Source organism: Hyperolius riggenbachi, chromosome 4 (assembly GCF_040937935.1).
Source record: "Hyperolius riggenbachi isolate aHypRig1 chromosome 4, aHypRig1.pri, whole genome shotgun sequence".
Classification (NCBI taxonomy): Eukaryota; Metazoa; Chordata; class Amphibia; order Anura; family Hyperoliidae; genus Hyperolius; species Hyperolius riggenbachi.
Genome location: NC_090649.1, coordinates 158,574,186 through 158,594,976, shown reverse-complemented (window position 1 = coordinate 158,594,976; position 20,791 = coordinate 158,574,186). Strand labels below are relative to the sequence as shown.

The window sequence follows — 20,791 nt, the reverse complement described above, 5'->3', positions numbered from 1 at the left end:
CATATGAGTCTGTGTGAACATATGTGTGTCTTAGTTATTTGATTTAGGTTTTTAGTTTATATCAGCTGATTCCAATTTTGTCACAATAAAATATTGGGGAAAAGTTTAGAAAGTTAATTCTATGCACAACTGTGCAGCGTGGCTGAGCTGCAGGACTACTCCAGAGTCCAGGCTGCAAGATGATGAAACCAGGCGCCCAAAGCAGAAATGTTATGCTGCACGGGGCATGTAACGGTAATTCGGGGCTTCAGCAGCTGCCAGACCGCGAATTACACCTCCCTCCGAGTTGCGACAACTCGGAGGGGGGATACTATTTAACGCCGCCAGGGAGCAGGGTGAGCCGTCATTCAGCTTGCCCTGCGCCAACTCACCAACATACTTATGCGCAAATTGTTCTCTTATCTGTGAATGCCATAAATAAAAGCATTTGGGCCTGATCCAATTCACTATTTCTCATAATTTTCATCTTTTGTTTAAAGGACTACTGTAGGGAGGTAGGGGAAATAGAATTGAAGTTACCTGCAGCTTCTAATGGTCCACTGCAGACATCCTGTGCCCACGCAGCCACTCACCAATGCTCCGGCCCCGCCTCCGGTTCACTTCTGGAATTTCCAACTTTAAAGAAAACCACTTCGCCTGAACAGTCGCGCCTTTGCTCCTACTGATGTTACCAGGAGCGTACTGCGCACGCACAGACTGTACTGGGCCTGCGCAACACACTCCTATTGACATCAGCGGGAGCAAGGCCGTGGTCGTGCAGGCGAAGTGGTTTTCCACGGGGGACCATTAGAAGCCCCAGGTAAGTTCAACTCTTTTTCCCCTTACAGTAGTCCTTTAAAATAACTTTTCAGCACTCTGCAATTGAAAAAGTACCACAAAAGAAGGTGAGAAAGTACTGTCAGTTTTTAAGTGAATTTCACTTAAAGAGGAGCTGTTAGGTATAAGGTCTCAGAGAAAATAAACACATATATCAGTAGCTAAAGATTGGCTGTACTTACATTACATATGCATTTCACTGTCCACGTTTGGATTTCACAGAATTTGTATATAGTATATGCAGAGATAGATGCTCCTGACAGCTCATGGCAGGCTCCATGTTTTTCTGTCAAATGTGTCGTCATGTCCTGCCTGCTTCCTGATCACAGAAAAGCTCGTACTGAATAACACAGTGTGCAGTGAATATTAATGAGCCATGTGGCCAGGAACAATAGCTGACTCCTGCAGTGTACTCTGCCCGGAGATTTATCAGTGCTACGCGCTGGACTGATTACAAGCTGCTGTAACGTCTCATTAGCAGCCGAGGGGAGGGCCCCAGAATGCTTTGCAGTATAGTATGCGGCTTGTGTCCTCTTGGGTCTAACAGCTTTGCTGATAAGCACACATCAAAGGTAAGAGGGATTTTTATCTTCACTAATGCCTTTTTGGCTTCCTTCTAAACTGTTTAACACAGGAGAATAGAGGTTTAAATTAGCTTCTGCAGCCTGACAGTTACTCTTTAAAGGAGACCTGAAGTGAGAGGGATATGAAGGATGACATATTTGTTTAATTTTAAACAATACAAGTTACCTGGCTGTTCTGCTGATCATCTGTCTCTAACACCTTTAGCCATATGCCCTGAACAAGCATAAGCAGATCAGATGTTTCTGACAAAAATCTGACAAGATTAGTTGCATGCTTTTTTCAGGCATGTGATTAAGATACTACTACAGCCCAAGAGATCAGCAGGGCAGCCAGGCAACTAGTATTGTTTAAAAGGAAATAAATATGGCAGCCTCTACCAGGGCCGGGCGAGGCAGAGGCGAGAGAGGCTCCAGCCTCAGGGCGCAATGTAGGCACCTCCAGCCTCAGGGCACACAACTCACTCAGCTATCAATCCCCTATGGTGTTTGAAGCAGAAATAAGAGAAGGGGATACATGATGTCAGTGACTGCAAGTCAGATAACTAGAGATTAAGGTGTTGGGGGCCCTGGGGCGCCTCTTAGTCTAATAGCAATCACACTGGGCTCGATTCTCTAAAGCGTGATAACTGCTATCACAGCAGTTATCGCGCGATCTGCCACGCGCAAAGGTTTTCACGTGAACAGCGTTACTTCACGTAATAAGCGAAGGTTTGCGCGTGACCATGTGTGTGGCAGATCACGTGATAACTGCTGTGATAGCAGTTATCACGCTTCAGAGAATTGAGCCCAGTGTGTGATGGCTGCAGTGGGAAGGATGGAGGGGTGCACTTTGGTGTCTCAGCCTTGGGTGCTGGAGGACCTTGTCCCAGCTCTGGCCTCCACATACCTCTCACTTTGGTTTCAGTTTAAAATGCAGCACAGATTGTGTCCAGGCACTGGAATTCAATATGAGACTGTTGACTGAGGCAAGAGTGCTACAGACTGTGGCAATGTGCTACTCAATGCGTCTAACCCTATCCAAATAGTGACATTGTCAAGCAAATAACCAGTCTGGGTAACTGTTATCTCATGACCATGAGTTTCTTAAAAAAATGTACTACATTTTCTTCTCTTTATTTGGCAGGTGGGCTATGCTTCATCTTGTTCGGTGCTTAGTGACAAATTTCAGTTTCCATCCTTTCTTCGCACTATACCCAGTGATTTGTCCCAGTCCAAAGGCTTTGCTGATTTGGTGACATATTTTGGTTGGACTTGGGTGGGAACAATAGCAGCTGATGATGATTATGGCAAATATGGTATCAAAGTTTTTAAAGAAGAGGTTGAAAAAAACGGTGTCTGTATTGCTTTTTCTGAAACACTTCCCCGGATCTACAGCAAAGATGCAATTGATGCCATTGTTAAAGCAATACGAGGATCATCCGCCAATGTCATTGTCATATTTTCTTCAGACATTGACCTTAGTCCATTAATGGAAGCACTGGTACAAACCAATATCACTGGGAAGACATACATTGCTAGCGAAGCCTGGACTACATCAGCTTTGATTGCTAAGCCAGAATATTTCCCATTCCTTGGAGGAACCATTGGCTTTGCCATTCGTAGAGCAGAGATCCCGGGATTTGAACAGTTCCTTCTTGATATTCACCCAGAACATGGAAATGATGACCTGGTCTATGAGTTCTGGGAGGAAGCCTTTAACTGTACCTGGTACACCCAAAGAGCAGCCTTTTATACAAATATAAGCATAGAAGCAATTGTTGCTGGAAGAAAAAGAAACATTTCTCCACTCGCTTGCACTGGAAAAGAGAAGCTTACCGATATTAAAAACACATACAGAGATGTGTCAGAGCTGCGAATCACATACAGCGTCTACAAGTCCGTGTACACCATCGCTCATGCTCTTAATGATTTAAGTTCATGCGTGCCAGGGAGTGGTCCCTTCCCAAATGGTGCTTGTGCAAATTTGCTTGATTTTGAGCCTTGGCAGGTAAGGAATGATGTCTACAGTATGCACAAGCATGTCTTTTTAACAGAGAGAAACAGCCGTTCCACTGTCCATGTGTCCTTTGTGTCATTTCAACTACAGACTCTAAATCCTTAGCCACTACCGACACCCAAACAGGACAGATCGCAATGTTATTTCTGCTACCCCAACCAGGAGAATTTGCATCGTTATGTACCAATTTTCGCCCCTCTGCCCCCCTCCATAGCATCAGAATGCATTGTTAGTCAAAGGCTAGTGGGGTGTATTCACAGCATCAGCCCCTGCATTGTCGCTGAGGGATTGCTCCCAAACCCCTACGCGCAACAATTTTTGCTTGTGTGTACTTAGTTTTAGGCTAGTTTCACAGTGGGACGTTACAGGCGCACGTTAGAGCAGCCTGTAACGCACCCCAACGCACAGCAATGAAAAATCAATGGGCTGTTCACAGTGCCCACGTTGCGTTACATTGTAACGCAGCACGTCTACATAACTTACTGCATGCAGTACTTTACACGCGGCTAAGCCGCGTTAGACGGTTTGCACATGCTCAGTAGGTTTTTTTTTTTCATTTTATGGGCGGAGAGGAGGCGGGGAGAGGCCGCTACGTAGCCAGGCACATGGCTACTTATTATTCACTGCACTTGCAGTGTTTACATCCTGGAGCGGCCGCGGATTGGCTCGCGGGACCACGTGATGCGGAGAGCTCCGCTCACGTGGTCTCCGCAGTGCCTCCGACAGAGCAGGCGCACCAAGAGCTGCTTGTAACGCGGCTCTTGGTAGCGTCCTGCTCCAACACCACCAGGCTTTGCGTTAGGGGCACGTTATGCGACCATAACGTCCCCTAAAATGCAACGTCCCACTGTGAAACCAGCCTTAGAGTAGTCCACTAGCCCGGCGGCTACTACGTTAATTAACATAGTATCATCCGCACTAGTGGAATACCGCGGTTGTGCTACGAGCGGCAGTTAGGAGCATTGCGCATAAGTTAAGAGCACCCACTACACTGATCGGACCATGTGCACCGTGTGCACACTAATGTCAACCTGTGCTGTGTGTGCACAATAGATTTCATGAGCTTAAATAAATCAAGCCCACTTGTTTCTTTTTACAGTCCTGTCACCCAATAACTAATTCACACTAAAGGCACATAGGTGGAACAGGTAAAAGGGTGGGCTATCAGCTAAAGCATTTATTCACAACATTAAATCAAGTGCTAAACACAAACACAACAAACTTCCAAGATAAATGCAAAGACTTACATTACGGGTCATATTCCATAGGACCCAATCACATATATGAGCATGTCATTAATCAAATAAAAATATTTTACATCAAACTGCCCAACCTCCAACCCAACCGGTTTCACCACTAGTACCCCTGATGACACTCTGGTGGTAAACCAATCAGGTTGAAGATTGAGTGCTTGGATATGTGATTTATTTAATTAAATGTACATATACAGTATCTCACAAAAAGTGAATACACCTATCACATTTTTTGTAAATATTTTATTATAACTTTTCACAAGACAACAATGAAGATATGACACTTTGATATAATGTAAAGTAGTCAGTGTACAGCTTGTATAACAATATGAATTTGCTCAACACACAGCCATTAATGTCTAAACCGCTGGCAACACAAGTGAGTACACCCCTAAGTAAAGACTGTCACATTTCTGCCCCAAGTGTCAGTACTTTGTGTGCCCACCATTATTTTTGCAACACTGCATTAACTCTCTTGGGCATGGAGTTCACTAGGGTTTCACAGGTTCCCACTGGAATCTTCTGCCACTCCTCCATGATGAACCTGGTGGATTTTAGAGATCTTGTGCTCCTCTGCCTTCCATAGATGCCCCACATATCCTCAGTAGGGTTAAGGTCTGGAGACATGCTTGGTCATTCCAGCATCTTTACCCTCAGCTTCTTAAGCAAGGCAGTGGTCATCTTGGAGGTGTGTTTGGGATCATTATTATGTTGGTATACTGCCCTGCGGCCCAGTTTCCAAAGGGAGGGGGTCATGCTATGCCTCAGTATGTGACAGTAGATGTTGGCATTCATGGTTCCCTTAATGAACAGTAGCTCCCCAGTGCTGGCAGCACTCTTGCAGCCATATACCCCATAGGGCCCAACCGTCCCGATCTCGTCGGGACTGTCACGATTTTGGGGGGCTCTCCCGCTATCACGGTATGAGCCCCCCAAGTCCCGGTCAGCAGTGGGTAGTGAGGGTGGAAAAAAAATGATCGAGGCGCCAGCTGCGGGTAAATGGGATGCGGGACGCGTGCATCCCATTACTACCTCCCTCCCTCCCTTGGAATCTGGCCCCCCTGTGTCTCCCCCCTGTTTGCAGAGTGCGCAGCTAAGCGGAGCGGGCTGTCAGCTTACCGGTATCCATGGACGCATACCGATGTCCGGCTTCAATCTGCTTCCTGTGACGTCACAGGAAGCAGGAAGCCAGATGGTGGTACGCGTCCATGGATACCGGTAAACTGACAGCCCGCTCCGCTTAGCTGCGCACTCTGCAAACAGGGGGGAGACACAGGGGGGCCAGATTCCAAGGGAGGGAGGGAGGTAGTAATGGGATACACGCGTCCCGCATCCCATTTACCCGCGGCTGGCGCCTCGATCATTTTTTTCTTGCATTGGCACCCTCCTCCTCACCCACCCATCCACCCACCCACGGACACCCTCACCCACCCACCCACGGACACCCTCCTCCTCATCATCATCATATATGGGGGAGACATATGTAAAAATTATTAGGGGATATTATTAATTAAAAAAAAAAATCATTTTTTTTATGGTAGGTGTGATTGGGGGGGGGGGGGGGGGTTAGGGGTGTGGCCTAAGTGTCCCGATTCTTAGATTTAAAATGTTGGGAGGTATGTATACCCTGATATTCCCACCATCATGGTTGATTGCATGCAAGGAATACTTGTCTTTGTGCTCCTCACCTGGGTGCTGCAACACATGCTTGACTCCAGAAGTTTATCGTGGTCTTATCAGACCACAGAACATGGTTCCAGTTATTCATCTCCTGAGTTTGCTTGTCATCAGCAAACTTTTTGAGGGCTTTCTTGTTCATCATCTGTTTGTTCTGTGATGATGCAGTGTCTGGCATATGGTCTGAGCACACTGACAGGCTGCCACCTCCTCCCCCCTTCCACCTGCAGCAATGTTGTCAGCACTCATATTGTCTATCTGCAAAAGACAATCTCTGGATGAGCACATGCACTCAACTGTTTTGGTCAACCATGGTGAGGCCTGTTCTGTGTGGAACCTGTCCTGTTAAACCACTGTGTGGTCTTGGCCACTGTGCCACAGCTCAGTTTCAGGGTGCTGGCAATCTTCTTATAGACTAGGCCATATTTATATAGAGCAACAATTCATTTTTTTGGATCTTCTGAGAGTTTTCTCCCATAAAGTGCCATGTTGAACTTCCAGTGACCAGTATATGAGAGTGTGAGAGCGATAACACCAAATTTAACACTCCTGCTCACCATTCACACCTTGTAACATTAAGAAGTAACATGGCCCCGGGGAGGGAAAATGTATAATTGGGCAGACTTTTGCCATTTTTACTTAGGGGTGTACTCACCTTTGTTGTCAGAGATTTATTAATTAATGGCTGTGTGTTATTATTTTTGCTGGGACAGCAAATTGACACTGTTATACAAGCTGTACACTAACTACTTTACGTTGTATCAAAGTGTTACATCTTCAGTGTAGTCCTATGAAGAGACAAAATATTTACTTTACAAAAATGTGAGATACTGTATGTGATTGGGCCCTATGGAATAGATTCCCTAACAGGGGCGTATCTGGGTAATATAGCGCCTATGGCAAACACTGAAATTGCACCCCCCCTCTTCTGTCAGAGTCCCCTTCCCCTCTAAAAACAACATATTTTCTCACTCCGTACATGTGTTATGGTGGCCTGTATGTTTTTGGCTCAGGATATTGCTGAGGTTTTTGGGGGGGAAATGGTTCTTCTTATTCCCTCTCTGTCCTCTTTTCCAACACTAACACGGTCTGAATGACAGGGAGGCATGGTGACACAGCACAGTGGGCAGGCATGGCGGTGCAGCACAAGGGTAGGAATGGCGCCTATAGCACAAGCCATGCCTGTACCCCTCTAGATACGCCTCTGTTCCCTAGGTTTCTAAAATTGTATTTTCTGGCGTTCTGATCTCAGGCAAAATGGAATTATAGAGCCAAGTGCATGGACATGCCCATTTTTGCCGCGGCGCAGGCCAACTACCCCAGTGGTGGATCCAGCATTTGCATAGCACCCTCAAAAAACCCAAAACATCTTCTGCCTCCTAGCTCACTCAGCCTCTGTACTGGTTTCCAGCCAGGTGGTCGAAGCTGCACAATGCCACTGCAGACTGCACCATCTTTGGCTAGTCAGTCCTAGATTGATTTGCATTTTTCCAGTCAGCTCCACACTTCAGTCAGAAACATCTGATTAGCATGCTTGTTCATGGTCTATGTATTAGAGGCAGGGGAGCAACAGGACAGCCGGGCAATGTGCATTGTTTAAAAGGAAATAAATATGGCAGCCTCCATATCCCTCTCACCTCAGATGCTTTCAAGTATAAAAGACAGAGCCTATCCTGTCATGCCCTGTCTAGATGCAGGATTGGGGTTACGTTTTGCTTTTGTTCAGTAACCTGTATAATGCAGTTTTTACATGTATACATCAAGAAACATTTCTGGGCCTCAGGGAAGGTTGCCATAGACTGTACTGGTAAATACAGGCAATGTGTAACCACACCCAATTTAGTTATGGCCACACCCACTTTGCGCTGCCTGTCAGGGGCCTGCAATTGATATTTTGCACAGGGGCACACTGCTGGCTGTGTCCGCCACTTATAGAAATGCACCCTGTATGTATTTCCCCCTAAATTCTCCCTAATACCCTCTCATCTGTGAATGAGCACAAGTTGTAATTTGATCCCTCAGCTGTGTCGGTTGCCTGCCATGGCAGAGAGTTAATTGGTAAACACAGGATGTTAACAATGTTTGCTTCCATGAAAGCAGGATGTAGACAAACTGCACATTTATTGCAGGATTAGCTGTAACAAAGAAATGTTTTTCTTTGAGGCAGGAAACACACTTGACTATTTTTGTACACGTTTTCTGCACAGAGAACTCATGTTAATCAATGGGCTAGTTCACACTTAATGTGTTTTTCGCACGCAGAAAAAAAACTGACATTCTGCATCAGGATTCTGCACATTTTGTCAGTTTTCTGCATCAATTACATTGGCTGCCGTAAAAAAAAAGTGCGCGTTTTTCTGCATAGAAACACACTTGGCGTGCAGAAAACGTACGCAGAAAACCATGCGCAGAAAACTGAAAAACAAGTGTGTTCCCTGCATGAAGGTTATTATGCTATTGCTCATCTTTGAGGCTGGGTGCACACATAGCAGAAACGCTTGCGTTGTGTAAAATGCTGCTTTTTTTGTAGCAATGTTAGTCAATCGGGCGTAGAAAAAGATGCATTGTACTGCGATTTACCGTATGTGGTTCACGAACTCTGCTTTTATTGCATATTATGCAGGATAGCTGCCAAAACGCACATAATGAAAGTCTATGGTGACGCATATGCATAGCGTTTTAATGCGTTTTTCATGAGTTTTTTAATGCATTTTTTTTTAAATAAAGATCTCTGATGTGTTTAACCAGATACTGTATGCTGAAAATTAACATTTGAAAGATCTGCCTAGTGACTTAGTGACAGACCACATATTAGCACAGCATGAGCCTTGTAGAGATTAGCATAAGAAGTGCTTTGTTCAGGAGCCTGCTTCTATCTTGTAAAGCAGAGGTAGAGAACCTATGGCTCGGGAGCCAGATGTGGCTCTCTTGATGACTACATCTGGCTCACATTCAAATCAGTAGGGTTGATTCACTAAGTTACACTGCTCAAGCAGCACAGCTTAGCGTGGCAGCGGAAGTAACATTTTCAAAGTAGGCACACTACTGCTGTAGCGTGCACTACTAACTTACTCGCGCTACCCCAACACAATCGGCTGCTCCAATTGTTCCACTCTGGACGCTGTCAGGTCCAGTGACTTTGTAGGATGAGATCCCTGCACTTTTATTGGCCAATAGGCTGCCTGTCACTTGACAGGCAGCCTATTGGGCCAAAGTGCAGAAATCTCGTCCTACAAAGTGAATCAACCCCAAGTCAGCTAGATAATTGTACAAGCTGTTAGTCTGTATTTCTTCTGTCTGGAAAATTGCTGATGTTGGTGAAACCCAAGAGAAGCTGAAGACATGTCTAACACTTCCACTGGCCGCTGGATCAACTGTATACACACCACCATGGCAACAGGGACGTGGGCCCTCTGTTGCGCGTGTGCACTGTCCCAGTTTGAAACATATTATATGGTTATTAGGGAAATACATTTTAAAATATGTGGCTTTTATGGCTCTCAGCCAAAAAAGGTTCCTGACCCCTGTTGTAAAGTCTGCTACACACCATGCAATATCCTATCAGATCAACAGGGCAAATAGATAAACAAGTCCGATCAGGTTCCGATCGCTTTTCCGATAACTACTGCACAAAATCGATCCCATTATCAATTGGGACCTGATCGAACCTGTTGGAAATTATGGATTCAATGTCTCAATCTGATGAGAAATGACAAAGTGTGTGCCAGGCTTAAAGGGAACCAGAGACGAAGCTAACAAAAAAATAGGAAAAGATTTTATACATACCTGGGGCTTCCTCCAGCCCCATAAGCCTGGATCGCTCCCACGCCGCTGTCTTCTGCTGCCTCTACCGCCGGTAGCGGGTCCGCATGCTCACCGCGCTTGTGTCGACTAGCTCGACTGGCCGAAATGACGGGACCCGGTACCGGCGGACAGAGGCAGTGGAGGACAGCGGCGTGGGAGCGATCCAGGCTGATGGGGCTGGAGGAAGCACCAGGTATGTATAAAACTGTTAGTTAGTTCATCTCTGGGTCTCTTTAAGACTGGCAGATGGGCCAGACCTTGTATGACGCAGCCTGAACCACGTAGTTTATGCAGCCTCTTCCAAGGGGCGGTGCCAGGCAAGAGGCGGAGCAGGTGAACGAGCAGCCAGTGGAGGGAGGGGGAGAGGGGTACCTATACGGGGGTCCTAATACTGGAGTGACAGGCTACCTATACTGGGGGGGGGGGGGGGCGGTCGGCAGGCTACTGAATGGCGGTGGGGGGGGGGCATTTCTCAAAATGCTTGCTTCAAATGGCAGTGAGTCTAAAACCAGCCCTGACTAGTTGCATGACTAAAGCAGCTCTGAGTTGATCTGCACAGTTTCTGCATTATTGAACTTCCACAAACATACATGACTATTTTTTGTATCCTTGGTCACTTCTGAGTTGTGCCTTTTTAAATTTCTCAACAGCTTATGTATTATTTGAAGAACACAAAATTCAAAGTTTTCACTGATGAAGCTCTCAAGTTTGATGAAGCTGGAGATGTAGAAGGCTATTATGATATTTTAAATTGGCAGGTGCAAAATAACGAGACTGTTTCATTTGTTAAAATGGGTCATTACAAATATCTAGGGGCTGGAGCATCTCATGAGCTCAAAATAGTCAACAGCTCAATAATCTGGAATACCCCAAACTCCCAGGTAGGTGCTATTTCACTAACAGTAATATATTGAAAAAGAAATTGGAAAATGGTTTATTTTAAAGTGGATCCGAGACAAACTTTTGCTGCCTTTTCTGCCCCTTACATATAGTTTATTAGGCATTCTTCCCCCAAATGCTTTTTTTTTTTAAATTTTCTCATGGGAGCTCAGCCTGGAGAGGAGGAGGCTTTTTCTAAAGCATGCATGAAATTTCAGAGGCGAGGGGGCGGAGAGGGGAGGAGAGAGGAGTAGAGGGAAGTGGAGTTTTCACAGGCTGAGGGTGGAGATGCAGAGCAGCTTGACTGTGTGTAATGATGACAAGCAGAATATGGCTGCTCTCATAGTATCACAAAAATAAATAATCATATGCTATTGAAGCTGTTTGAAGCTGGATTTACTGTGTAAACCATCTAAACTTTAGATAATATATATAGATAAGTTACTTGCTATAGTTAGTTTTTCATCTCGGATCCACTTTAAGCTGGGCTTTATGCTTCATAACAGTCATTTTTCAGAAGTCTTGGATCTGGACACCACTACTCACAGATGCAAAGAGGCACTTAATGCCTGTTAAATTACTTTCCAAAGCAAATTGCATCATGCCATTCTCTGCAGTGGTTTGGTTAACCTGTTTTCCCTCGGGGAAAAAAAACTTTACTATGAACATAAAGAAAAGCTGCAAATCATGGTTGGGATACACCTTACCCATTATAGCCCACCATTGGTTTTTGGACCCAAGTTTGAGATTCACTTTTACCCCATCATTTTTTAGCAGAAAATTAGATCCTGTGTTCATATGAACACTGGAACATGACATAAATCAAGTGTTACACAGCAGCTGATTCACTTCCCTGGCTCCTTCAATCTGGATTCCACCCTGCCCACTCTACAGAGACAGCACTTACTGAGGTCATCACCAACAACCTCATCCTGGCCAAATCAAACAAACACTCTGCCTTTGACAGTGTCAACCATCCCCTCCTGCCCCAAACCCTACATTCAGTGGGTGTCCGTGACTCAGCCTTGACTTGGTCCTCCTCCTTCCTTTCTGACCGCTCCTTCCAGACCTCCTTCAATGGATCCTCCTCCCTCTCCACCTCACTCACTGCGAGAGTCCCCCAGGACTCTGTCCTTGGCACCCTTCTCTTCTCCCTCTACACCTCCTTCCTTGGCAAACCCATCTCCTCAATTTGCATCAATTACTACCTCTGGGCTGATGATACCCAGATCTTTCTCCACACCCCTGATCTCTCCCCACACTTTGGACAAAATCTCGACTTATCTGTCTTCCACCTCTGCATGTCCTACGTATTTTTGAAACTTTTTGTCTGCTCACCCCATTCATCAAGATTTCTCGCTGACATCTCCATTGCTAGCAACAACTTGTCCATTCACTCTGTCCCTTAAACCAGCTGCCTGAGCGTCACTCTTGACTCAGCACTCTCCTTCTCCCCCCACATCCAGAATGTATCCGGATCCTGCCACTTCCATTTCCGCAACATCACTAATATTTGCTCCATTCCAAACTACTGGTTCGTGCTTGGGTTTATTTTGGCCCTTTTCACCTATTCCATAGACTGCAATTTTAATTAAGGCTATGAGGCACAGAGGAGGCTGTTTTTGCCATTGGTTACTAGTAAGCATTTTAAATGATGTGGTGAGTTCAGCAAGTGGCACAGAAAGATTCAGCAAGCAGAGGAAGTATTAGGATAGTGTTAGGTGTATAAGCAGGTAGGTTCGGCCATATCAGGAGGAAGGTTAGTGTTAGTGTTAGTCAGATCCATAGCAGGATTAGTGCTAGGTGATAAGCGTATCGGTTAGTGTTAGGTGTATCGGTAGGAGGAATAGTGTTAGGGGGTCGAGTAGTGGGAGGTTAGAATATTATCATCGGGAGCAAGGATGGATTTACCATAAGGCGCTGTAGGCTCATGCCTATAGGTGCCTGATTGTGGGCAGCATGGTGGCATAGTGGTTAGTGCTCTCGCCTTGCAGGGCTAGGTCCCCAGTCTCCAGGTCAACACTTGCAAGGAGTTTGTATGGTCTCTCCCCATGTCTGAGTGAGTTTCCTTTGGGCACTTCGGTTTTCTCCTACATCCCAAAAACATACAGATAATTGAATTGGCTTCCCCCCTATAATTGGCCCTAGACTACGATACATACACCACACAATACATACATACACATATGACTATGGTAGTGATTAGATATATAAGCCCCTCTGAGGGATAGTTAAAGTGAACCTTAAGCCAGAAAAAAAAGAGTTTGACTCACCTGGGGCTTCTACCAGCCCCCTGCAGCAGTCCTGTGCCCTCGCAGCCGCTCACTAATCCTCTGGTCCCCCGCTGCCAACTAGTTTCGTTTTTGCCGACAGGCACGTCAGGACTGGCCACGCGTAGCTTTTTCCGCATTCCCAACTGTAATTAGCGCTATTGTGGACCGCAACGCGTACAAAAATACGTGTTGCCGCATATCTATGCGTTCATAATGCGGTAACGCGTATTTTTGTATGCGTTGGGAATGCGGAAAAAGCTACGCGTGGCCAGTCCTGACGGCCTGTTGGCAAAAACGAAACTACCTGGCAGCGGGGGACCAGAGAATTAGTGAGTGGCTGCGAGGGCACAGGACTGCTGCAGGGGGCTGGTAGAAGCCCCAGGTGAGTAAAACTCATTTTTTTTTTCTGGCTTAAGTGTCCCTTTAAGTGACCAGACAACATACTCTGTACAGCGCTGCATAAGATGTTGGTGCTATATAAATACTAAATAATAATAATAATAACAATGATGGAAAGGTACTGTAGCTCACTCCTCTCCTCGGGTGTCTCCTTCCTTCCCTATGCAGAATCCCAAATGGAGCATAAATGAGATGTACTCATCCACTTTCAGCATTCCACTGACAAGATCTCCCTTCAGTCAAGGGCACCTCTAGCTAACAAATTTCTGGGGGCACCTGTAGCTACTTAGTATTAGATAGCCAGAGGTACACTCAGTATTTAAGCAAACCTGAAATGAAAACGTATGAAATCATGCCTTGTATTTGTAGTACAGCTAAGAAATAGAACATTAGTGGCGCAGAAAAGAGTCTTATTGTTTTCCAGTTCAGGAAGAGTTAAGAAACTTCAGTTGTTATCTATGCAAGAGACCCAACTTGAGGACACCGCCAAAAATGTGGTTGAGCTCCTACAACAGGAAGCATAGCAGGTTGCTCACCTTTTGGAGTTGACCAGACCATGTTATTGAGGAAGATCCAAAGGCAGGCCAGAAGCAAGGCCAATACTGTGTCCAGAAGAGTAGCAGGGTCAGCAGGAGAATCTGGCTGCAGGACAGAAGGTGGCAGCATGTGAGTCTCTGCACTGATCTGTAACAGGATAGTTAAAGAACAAGCGACACCCATGCTAACCTAGAAATAAAAAACACATATATAAGTAAATAAATACTACTTCTACTTAAATAACAGATGTATTGTGCTATCCACGTAATGATTCCTGTGAATTTTATAAAAGAAAAGCAGAAAATCATATTCTAGGCAGTGGCCATCTTGCCAAGCTAATGCTGACATCATATCCTCCCTGACTCTTGTCCCCCCCCCCTTCCTTCTCTTGCTCATTGTGTATTCATTAGCTGCCCTCCTCCCAGAGTCTTCAGACACTCCCATTGATGTGTATACTAGGAACTGCACTCTTTTTTTTATTTACACATCCGATCCAATCACTGAGTCACCTCAGCCTTGTTTGTAAACACAAGTAATCAGAGGGTGTTTCTGATAAACAGCTAGATAGGGAAATAAATGGAAGAGGAGGGATATATTATAGATAAAAAGAACTCCCAGCATTCAACTTTTTGGCACTGTTTGGCACTAGGGCCAGTGCTCCCAAAGTATGTGATAACTACAAACCATAACAGCAGAAAAAGTTTTGCACGTTTTGAATGCAGGATTATCATCTTTATCACTTAATACTCTCAGACCACTTGCTGTTGAAATTTGATTTTTATGGTGACAATACCGCTTTAACGAGATGTTAATAATTCCAAGTTGATGCAAATGCATGCAGTAACTGTTGTGGTTGATTGGTCCATTTGTACACTGCATACAATTGCATAACTTTTCCATAACATTTGCATTCACTTGGAATTATTTGCATTAACCATTTCAAATCTTTGATAACAGCAACATAGCACTCTGTTGGCCATGGAAAGTTTATTCAGCCAATACTATGATGGTAATCATGTTACCAACGTAGAAATTGTCCATGTGACATAGGCAGCTATACACTATAACCTGATCTAGCACTACGTTGGGTTTCGTTTGTTCTACTTGACAACTACATGCCACGTGACATGAATCGGCTATCAATTCATGTCACGTGACATGCATCAGTAGCAAACATTCGGCTACTTATGCATGTCACATGAATCGGGAACCGGAAGTATGTAAGCACAGAGCGTGTGTCTGTCTCATACTTGATGTAGGTACTGGAACCCTGCAACATGTGGGAAGAAAAAATTATGTAGCATGAAGGGGCGGAAGTGGTTTACTGACCACACCTGAAAGGGGGGCGGGGGGAGGGGTTATGGTTAAGCCCCTGGTGGTAGACCAAGAAAGGGATAATACCAGGAGAATATGGATCCTTAACTTGATCTGCCACATATTGTTTTGTAAAGTGTGGCCATTTGTCCAAAAAAGAACAATAGTGATTACTTAATTTCTGAATGTTTCTTCAGCCTCCTCAGTCTGTCTGCAGTATGAGCTGTGTTCCAGGGACCAGGAAAGGCATTAGGCAAGGAGAGCCAGTGTGCTGCTTTGACTGCATTTCATGTGCAGATGGAGAAATTACCAATGAAACAGGTAAGTACTCTACTACTTCTTATTAATAGGGCTGATGCATAAAAGGCCTATAAAATTGCCCTGAGCTGGCAGGGCAAGGCAATTTTTTTGGTACTAGTGCCGGGGGGAGGGGGCACTGTCCATTAAACTATCAGCACCATGTGTGGTCCCTGGGTAACATGCACACTGTTATGGCAAAATGTGTTACCTCACACATTATTATAGCAATGTTCGTGTTATCCTTGTTAAGCGTGTGCAATACAGTCCAAAGATTCAACCAAACTTTGCTATCTAAGTCTCAGCTTCTGTTTGTAAAATTCATGATGTAATATCTTTACTGGCCTGGAGGATAATTGCTCTTTCTGACTTAGAATTGTATGACAAGATTAATTTTATATGTATATAGATGAGTCTGTTCTCAGCCTCTGTCTATACTAAATTTGAACAATTCACATAAAAATCACAAACTTATTACAAATTAATTTTCAATTGCATTTTCGATTGGAAGTCGAATTGTACATTATTTTTGCAAAAATGAAAGCAAAAAGAATATTGGAATTTTCACTCAGTCTGAGCAATGGCAGGGAAAAGGCAGCGTCGAATGGTGAGTGCTTGTCCCCAGGGTTGCTCGGATACCCCTTTTCAAAATCCGAAATTGATCCGGATCCCCAGATATCCGGATCGGATATGCGAATCCGAACTTTCAGATATCCGTGTTCATGCGGATATCCGAATGCATTATCGGCGCTATCCGGGTGGATTCAGATATCCGGATAGAAAAACCGGAAGTGCCCTTTAAATTGCTTTAAAAATGTATTTTTTTAGGGTAAATGCGGCATGTAGCATCATTATTTTTTAAAGGGGACACTAATTGATGATGTGGGGACTTAAAATCCCCCCCCCCCCCCACAAAAAAAATGGCTGTCAAGTAACATTAGGCCTTGGTTCCAGACTGCGGTCGTGCAGCCCTCATTGTGTCCAAAGTCCAACCGCACAACTGGGACATGACAGTTTTCAGCCAAGACGCCTTCAAAAAATTACGCAGCAATTGTGTTTTGGGTTAAATATAGGTGGTATCAGTGGCCTGTGGCACCCTGGCCTGGCGGTGGGAGCTGCACAGGCAGCAGGAGCAGGGCAATACAGCAGCAGCAGGTGTAACATGTGCCAGGAGCATGCCGGACATGGCACGTGGCAATTGGCACTTGCCACGTGTCACATGGCACTTGCCATGTGTCACATGGCACTTGACACGTGCCACGTGATACATGGCAAGTGACATGTGGCAAGTGACACTTGGCAAGTGACACGTGCCAAGTGCCACGTGGCAAGTGACACGTGCCAAGTGCCATGTACCGAGTGACAGTCAGACAGGTGAGGAGAAGACACTAGTGCGCACTAACTGTCACACTGGCACTGCTCACAGAACAGCAGTTCTGTAGAAAGCTAACACAGTAGTACTACTATAACAACTACTAGCACTGACTGCAGTACTACAGTACTAACTACACAATAACACAGTAATCCTATCCCCTAATCCCTAACCTAACCTATACCTAAGGCTAATAGCTGGCCAGCAGCTGGCCTGGTCTGTGCACAGCACACACACACAGACACATAGCAGCTGCCTGCAGCACACACTCTGACTGTCACACAAATTACATCAAGCTAATTAATGATTTAACAATAGTGTAGTGATAGTGCATGGGGTTGATCACTAAACAGCTTTTGGTTTATCACTGTGTACAGCCCTTGCTAGGCCCAGCAGCCTGGAGCACACACTCTGACTGTCACACTATGACATCAATCAAGCTAATTAACGATTTAAAGTGTAACTGTCGGGCATAAAATCAAAAATCTATTTTTTTTTGTTTTTTTCTGGTAAACAAGTAATAAGCATGCTAACCAGGCAATCTAAAAGTTAAAATCACTAATACTTTTCTTGTTGCTAAATGATCATTCCCCAGTTTACCGGACTCTTATTTGGTAGACACAAAATTTAGTATACAAAAAGGAAGTTGCAGGGCATGCTGGGTTGTCCTTTTTTGCTTCTCTAATTCCCCTCAGACTTAACTAAAGAAGCCTGATTGGCTAAAGCCTCTTTTCCTCCTGTTTACCCTCCCTCACCTCTGTTCCTCTCTGATTGGCCAATATTTCTCATGCTGAGACAATGCACTTTCTATAGTGAAGGGTGGGAAAATCGGGCAGAGGAATCTGATGGTAAAGTAGAGAAGCAGAAAAGGACAATCCAGCATGCCCTGCAACTTCCTTTTTGTATACCAAACTTTGTGTGTACCAAAAAAGAGTCAGGTAAACTAGGGAATGATCTTGTTATCAACAAGAAAAGTAACGGTGATTTTAACTTTTGGGTTGCCTGGTTAGCAACCTTATTACTTGTTTACCAGATTAAAATAAAGAATTGATTTTTTATTTTATGCCCGACAGTTACACTTTAACAATAGTGTAGTGATAGTAGTGACGGGGTTAATCACTGAACAGCTTTAGGTGTATAACTGTGTACAGCCCTTGCCAGGCCACCAGCACTGGAGCATGTCTCTCAGTGAGTATTAAGCAAGCTAAGACAATATGTCTCATCATGGCAGCCCTCCTTATTATGCAGGGGGGCTGGCCAGGGTTCCCCTCTGTGATTGGTTGCTAGGGCTTCTGCTAGGAGCCCTCTTATTGGCTCCAGGACGTCATCTCCTTAGTTACAGTATTTCGGATCCGGATATCCACAATAGCCGCGGATATTCGCGTTATGAGGCCAAATATCCGCAGATAGCTATCCAGATTTTTTTTTTAAATCCGGGATCCGAATTGGATAGCATAATAAAAGTTTGGATATCCGGGTTACCCAGATATCTGGAATCCAGATGAGCATCCCTGCTTGTCACACCTTTTAGTTTCAACAGATTCATGCTGGAAGGAATCTGAAGAGAAAATAAACTTATGAGGTATGTATGGCCCACATGCAATTCATTTTTTTGAGTTATCGCCTAACCCTAAGAGATCATTTTCATCTTCCCTTTAAACTACATTGTCAGCATTTTACAATCGAAAAAGTAAACAAAAGTTGGTGAAAAAGAAATATCAAATCTATTTTGAGTGTTTTCTTGCTTGCTGGTGGCTTAAAAAGCATTTTATGACAAGTTGTGAAAATATCACCCTGGAGAAAACTCAGGAGAAAAAGTGAATTGCATATGGGCCAATGACTTGCATGTGTAGTGCAGCTAAGAAATAGAACATTAGTAGCAAACAAATGATTCTCATATTGTTTCCAGTACAGGAAGAATTAAGTAACTTCAGTTGTTATCTATGCAAAAGAGCTTCTCTGACCGAACTTTTTCCTGAAGCACATTAAAAAAACAGTGACACGCAGCTTTAGATAAGGTTTTACTGCAGGGGAGTTCAAAGGGTCATTAGCTCTGCTCTGTTCCCTAGTTTAAAATACAGAGTGTGGTTTGTATTTGCAAACATGAAAGAATGATGCAATGTTATATAAAAAAGTTTATATAAGTGAAAATAAAAATTTGAGACTTGTTTCTTTGCTACTAAAGTTCTATGAATTATCCGTACTATATATACAATTCATGATATCATAAGGTTTTTTTTTTACTTCAGTGTCACTTTAAAATTTGTAATATTTGTAAAACTTGTAACTTGTAGTGTACTCATGCCACTGACTATATAAAATGTCATCAATTGAAATAATTTGCATTGCTGTTGATTTACAGATGCAAGAGAATGTATAGCATGTCTTCCAGACTTCTGGTCTAATTCCTTCAGGAACGAGTGTGTGCTGAAGGAAGTGGAATTTCTGGCCACCGATGAAGCGTTGGGGATAACACTGATTTTCCTGGCTGTGTTTGGTGCCTCCCTGGTTATTGCATTTGCTATTATCTACTTCATTTACAGGGACACAGCATTGGTCAAGGCTAATGACCGCAGTCTGAGTTTTGTGATACAGTTCTCGCTGGTGTGTACTTTCATGACATCCATCCTCTTTGTAGGCAAACCAGTGGAATGGTCTTGCATGGCCCGACAGACTACTCTCGCTCTCGGCTTCTCACTTTGCCTCTCGTGTATACTCGGTAAGACGATTGTTCTCATGTTAGCAAAGCGAGCTGTTAAGGCTAAGAAGGCAGATAAAAATGCACGGGTAATCACTATGAAACCTCTGTATCAGAAAATGGTTGCAGTGATTGGCTTAGTTATTGAAGTTGGGATATGTACAGCCTACCTGATTCTGAAGCCTCCTTGGGTTTACAAAAATATGGAGTCCCAGAACATCAAGATCATCCTGGAGTGTAATGAAGGGTCCATTGAATTCCTGTGCTCTATGTTTGGCTTTGATGTCTTCTTGGCCATTCTGTGCTTTATAACTGCTTTTGTTGCACGGAAACTTCCAGACAATTTCAATGAGGCTAAATTCATCACGTTTGGAATGCTGGTCTTCTTCATCGTCTGGATCTCTTTTGTTCCGGCTTACCTGAGCACACGGGGGAAGTTTAAGGTTGCTGTTGAAATCTTTGCCATTCTGGCATCTAGTTTTGGTTTACTGGGCTGTTTTTATGTCCCGAAGGGGTATATAATTCTCATTAAGCCGGAAAGAAACACAGAAGAAATCGTTGGTGGCAAAGCTGTCACTAATGATAAGAGTGCCCCAGCAACATCAGCTTCCATTACTAGTGAGATTAACAGTACAACAGTATCCACGGTTGTGCTGGATGATTAACTGCAGCACATTCACCTGTCTGACCCCAGGATATCTGGCTTATGCAACAACAGGGCATGAAGCAGTAAACCATTGTTGACAAATAAACACCAGTTTTTAGGTTGTTAAAGTCCAACAAAATCCAAAATGAAACAAGGCAAATAATGAACATCAGGCACTCGACAGAGAGTGTCAGGTCCGAAATGTTGTGTCTAGTTGTCTTAATTGCCTTTATGTGAAGTAATACA

The 20,791-nt window shown here is 44.3% G+C and overlaps 1 protein-coding gene across 1 annotated transcript in view; it reads left to right on the top strand.

Moving 5' to 3' along the window:
* LOC137570568 (vomeronasal type-2 receptor 1-like) overlaps positions 1-20,587 on the top strand; it is a 66,951-nt gene extending 46,364 nt beyond the window's left edge. Inside the window, exons 3-6 of the mRNA XM_068279269.1 lie at positions 2,524-3,387; positions 10,781-11,011; positions 15,730-15,853; positions 19,564-20,587. Coding sequence (XP_068135370.1) covers positions 2,524-3,387; positions 10,781-11,011; positions 15,730-15,853; positions 19,564-20,564 — 2,220 coding nt within the window. The 3' untranslated portion in view covers positions 20,565-20,587. The remainder of the gene's footprint in view (positions 1-2,523; positions 3,388-10,780; positions 11,012-15,729; positions 15,854-19,563) is intronic.
* Positions 20,588-20,791: the final 204 nt, after the last annotated feature.